Raw genomic sequence first — 4,401 nt, 5'->3', positions numbered from 1 at the left:
GAGGGGGGTGGCTCAGGGACACCAAGACCACCCAGGGTTCTGTGGTGCAGCTGGGTGGCATCAGTGTGTGCCAGCCTGGTGTGCTTGGAGTACCTGGCATCCTCATGGCATCAAGTAATTGCACCCCATGACCTGGTGCATCCTCCATTCTCAGCACATGCCGTGTTCCCTACTGCATTCCACATTCCCATTGTGTCACACCTCCATCCCATTCCACCTCCCCCTTTGCATCTCAAATCCTCGTTGCATCCCACATCTTTGCATCCCACACTCTTACCGCATCCCAAATCCCAATCCCATCCCATATCCTCACCGCAACCCACATCCCTGTTTCATCCCACATCCCCATCACATCCCACATCCCCATCACATCCTACATCCCCATTGCATCCCACATCCCTGTTTCATCCCACATCTCCACCACAATCTCACATCCCCATCACATTCCACATCACCACATTCCACATCCCTGTCACATCTCATCCCAAATCCCAATCCCATCCCATATCCCCATTGTATCCCACATCCGCATCACATCCCACATCTCCACCACATTCCACATCTCCACCACATTTCACATCCCCGTCACATCTCCCATTTTCCTGCATCCCAGATTTCCCCTGTACCCATCACATCCCACATTCCCATCACATCCTACATCCCCACCCCATGGCACCTTATGCCCTCCTGGTGCCCCAGCACGCTGCTGGTGCCCCAGCCTTGTGGATTCCCCCAGGTGGGAGGTGCTGCCAGACAACACCCTGCGGATCAGCCGGCTGCAGGTGGAGGATGAGGGCACCTACACCTGCGTGGCTGACAACAGCGTGGGCAGGTCAGAGGCATCGGGCACCCTCACTGTGCACGGTAAGGGGGGCCCTGGGGAGCACCCTTGGGTGCTGGTGGAGTGCCCAGACAAGCCCTTGTCTCTCCATGCATTGCTGCAGTGCCCCCCCAGCTTGTCACTGGGCCCCACGACCAAGCTGTCACCCATGGCCAGAGCGTGACTTTCCAGTGCCAGAGCAAGGGCAACCCACCACCCGCTGTCTTCTGGCAGAAGGAGGGGAGCCAGGTCTGTCACCTTCCCTCCTCCTTGACCCCACACCCAGTCATAGCCCCGTCCTCATCCCAATCCCATCACCATTTCCATTCCATCTTAATCCCCATCCTAATTCCCAATCCCCATCTCATCTCCATCCCAATCTCATCCCATCTCAACCTCCCACCACTACCAATCATCATCCCTACCTGTCCTCATCACCATCCAATCACAGTCCCTATTACATCCCTGTCCCCATTCCATTCCCATCACGGTACCCATCATACTTAATTTCACTTCATCCCATCCCATCCCATCCCATCCCATCCCTATCCCCAGCCCCATTCCCACCCCTAACCCTGTCCTCATCTCATTCCCTGCTTCTCACCCCCTTTCCCCCCCTATTCCCACTCCCTCTCAGACCCTGCTGTTCCCGGGCCAGCCCCCAGTCCCTTCTGGCCGTGTCTGGGTGAGCCCCAGCGGTGCTTTGACCATCGTCAATGTCCAGCCCAGCGATGCCGGCCACTACCTGTGCCAGGCCATCAGCGTGGCCGGCAGTGTCCTGGCCAGGGCAGGCCTGGAGGTGACAGGGGGTAAGTCCAGTGCCAGTGCAGAGCTGGCACATCCAGCATATGAGTGACACCCACCCCACCACTCAGCAATTCCCAATTTTCTCCCTGCAGCACCCATTGAACTCCACCCACCGGTGCTCAGCCTGCTTCCCACTAACCGGACAGTGCTGCCTGTGGGGGCCACAGTGCGGCTGCCTTGTGGGGTGGGGGCCCATGGCCCTGCAGGCAGCGTGGGGTGGCTGAAGGATGGCAGTGCCCTGGTAGGTGTCCAGCCACTGCAGGGAGGGAGGGGGCAGTGGCTGCCAGGGGTGGAGCAAAGGGACATGGATGCTCATCATAGTGGGTGCAAGCAGTGCTGGGGCTCAGGGGGGTGGGTACAAATCATGGTGGGTGCTCAGGGGGGTGGGTACAAAGCATAGTGGGGGCTCAGGGTGGTGGGTACAAAGCATAGTGGGTGCTCAGGGTGGTGGGTACAAAGCATGGTGGGTGCACAGGGTGGTGGGTACAAAGCGTGGTGGGTGCTCAGGGTGGTGGGTGCTGAGGTGATGGGTGCTCAGGGTGATGGGGCAGGAGCTTTTCCCCCTGCAGGTGAGAGACTCCGGGCTCTACAAGTGTGTGACCACCAGCTCAGCGGGTGAGACAAGCTGGGGCATCTCCTTGGAGGTACAAGGTGGGTCATGGAGATCTCACCGCAGCGGGGACACTGTGGCACCAGGAACAAAGCCACCCAGACCTCCATGCATCTCCCTGCAGGTGATGAATCCAACCTGTCCCTGCCTTCCCCTGCACCCGATCTCCTCCCTGGGCCACCCTCCACCCCTGTGGTCACCAATGTTACCAAGAGCAGTGTCACCCTGAGCTGGAAAGGGAACGAGGACGGTGGTGCCACTGATGTCACCTCTTACATAGTGGAGGCTTTCAGGTATCACACAAGCCTCTTGTCTGGCTGCAGAGATGATGTGGTGGCCTGATACCACCCTGTCACGAGTCACCCCTGTCCCCTGGCAGCCAGGCACTGGGTGGCCCGTGGCAGACAGTGGCAGCTGATGTGGAGAGTGAGACCCACACAGTGACCGGACTTGTCCCTGACACTGTCTACCTGTTCTTGGTGCGGGCGGTCAACGCCTACGGGCTCAGTGACCCCAGTGGCATCTCGGAGCCTGTGCGCACCCAAGGTGAGACCCAGCAGGGACATCAGTGGAGGTTTCCACAAACCCCCCACCCTTGGGTCCATCTCCACTTGGTGACACCAATGGAGGTGCCCGTGCACCCAAAATCTTAGGGTCCATCCTTGTCCAGTGATGCCAATGGAGTTTCTCATGGGTATGTGCTGTCACCATGGCTCCTTCCCTTGGTGACACCAGTGGAGATATGCATGGATCCTCCACCCTCTCATGTTTCCAGCAGACACCAACCCCATGCAGCAAGGGCTGGATCCTGAGCGTGTGCAGCAGGAGCTGGCACAAGTGGCTGTGCACCTGAAGGAACCTGTGGTGCTGCCGCTGGGCACCGTCCACCTCTCCTGGACTGTGAGTGCTGAGCCTCCCTACCGGTACAGGGCTCCCAGTGTCGATCGTGCCCCCATCCCACCCTTCCCTTGGCTCCTCAGGTGGAGCACCAGGCACCCTTCCTTCAGGGCTACCGGGTGCTGTACCGGCAGCGCGGCGGGCGCTGGGAGGAGGCCCGGACGGTGTGGGCTCCAGGGGAGCGGGGGGCCCTGCTCACCGAGCTGCGCCGGGGCCAGGACTACGAGGTCAAGGTCCGACCCTATTTCCATCACCTCCATGGTCCCGACAGTGCTGTGCGGGCTCTGCGCACCCCTGAAGCGGGTGAGTGCAGGGATGGAGGGCAGAGTGCGGGTCCCTGGGGACAAACTGGAGGTGATACCCCATGTGTCCTCCACCGGCAGCCCCCAGTGCCCCACCACGAGGTGTCAGTGTGGCTGGGAATGGTACCAGTGTCCGCATCTCATGGCAGCCACCACCTGTGGCAGAGCAGAACGGGGTCATCCGTGATTATCGGGTAAGCGTGGACAGCAGCAGGGAGGTGGCAGCTCCATTGTGTCCACTCATGACACCATGAGCTCCACTCTGTCCTCTCATGACACCATGTCATGGCGTCCATATGGGTGTTACCCATCTTTTCCTCCTGGTCCCCACCAGATTTGGTGCTTGGGCAATGAGAGCCGCTTCCACATCAACCAGAGCGTGGAGGGGACGGTGCTGGCCACAGTGTTGCAGGGACTTGTCCCCGGGGTCCCTTACCATGCTGAGGTTGCTGCTGCCACCAGTGCTGGTGTGGGTGCCCGCAGTGCCCCTGTTCCCATCCACATCGGTGAGTCCCTCATTGTCACAACTGTCCCCCATGGGTGGGGCACGATGGGGTCACCCACTGCAGTGCTGGGGATGGCTCCTTGGCACCCTGCCGGTGCGTCCCGTGTCACTTGCAGCCCCCCTGGTGGAGCGAGATGCGGGGCCAGCAGCTGGGAGCAGCTTGACTGAGCATTTAGCAGAGGTAGCCAGGCAGCCAGCCTTCATTGCCGGCGTTGGTGGCGCTTGCTGGGTCGTCCTCGCTGCCTTTGCTGCTTGGCTCTACAGCCGCCGCCGGAGGAAGAAGGAGCTCAGCCACTTCACTGGTACAGGGGGGTGCTACCCCTGGGACCCCTCCCCCTTCACCCCTCACCCATCAGCCACCCACCGTCCCTCTCTTTACAGCATCCTTTGCCTACACACCCACCGGTAAGCCCATGAGTGCTGCGGGGTCCCAGTACGGCCTCTCGCTGCCCTCCCCCCC

The 4,401-nt window shown here is 60.5% G+C and overlaps 1 protein-coding gene across 1 annotated transcript in view; it reads left to right on the top strand.

The window, feature by feature from the left end:
- Window positions 1-4,401, top strand: part of ROBO3 (roundabout guidance receptor 3) — a 13,136-nt gene that overhangs the window by 5,790 nt on the left and 2,945 nt on the right. Inside the window, exons 5-17 of the mRNA XM_031063905.1 lie at window positions 737-864; window positions 945-1,069; window positions 1,458-1,629; window positions 1,720-1,903; window positions 2,166-2,278; window positions 2,362-2,530; window positions 2,617-2,783; window positions 3,016-3,137; window positions 3,218-3,437; window positions 3,518-3,630; window positions 3,771-3,942; window positions 4,058-4,243; window positions 4,323-4,389. Of these exons, the coding sequence (XP_030919765.1) occupies window positions 737-864; window positions 945-1,069; window positions 1,458-1,629; window positions 1,720-1,903; window positions 2,166-2,278; window positions 2,362-2,530; window positions 2,617-2,783; window positions 3,016-3,137; window positions 3,218-3,437; window positions 3,518-3,630; window positions 3,771-3,942; window positions 4,058-4,243; window positions 4,323-4,389 (1,938 nt within the window). The remainder of the gene's footprint in view (window positions 1-736; window positions 865-944; window positions 1,070-1,457; window positions 1,630-1,719; window positions 1,904-2,165; window positions 2,279-2,361; window positions 2,531-2,616; window positions 2,784-3,015; window positions 3,138-3,217; window positions 3,438-3,517; window positions 3,631-3,770; window positions 3,943-4,057; window positions 4,244-4,322; window positions 4,390-4,401) is intronic.

Source organism: Geospiza fortis, unplaced genomic scaffold, assembly GCF_000277835.1.
Source record: "Geospiza fortis unplaced genomic scaffold, GeoFor_1.0 scaffold392, whole genome shotgun sequence".
Lineage (NCBI taxonomy): Eukaryota > Metazoa > Chordata > Aves > Passeriformes > Thraupidae > Geospiza > Geospiza fortis.
This window is presented reverse-complemented; position numbering and strand designations above follow the sequence as displayed.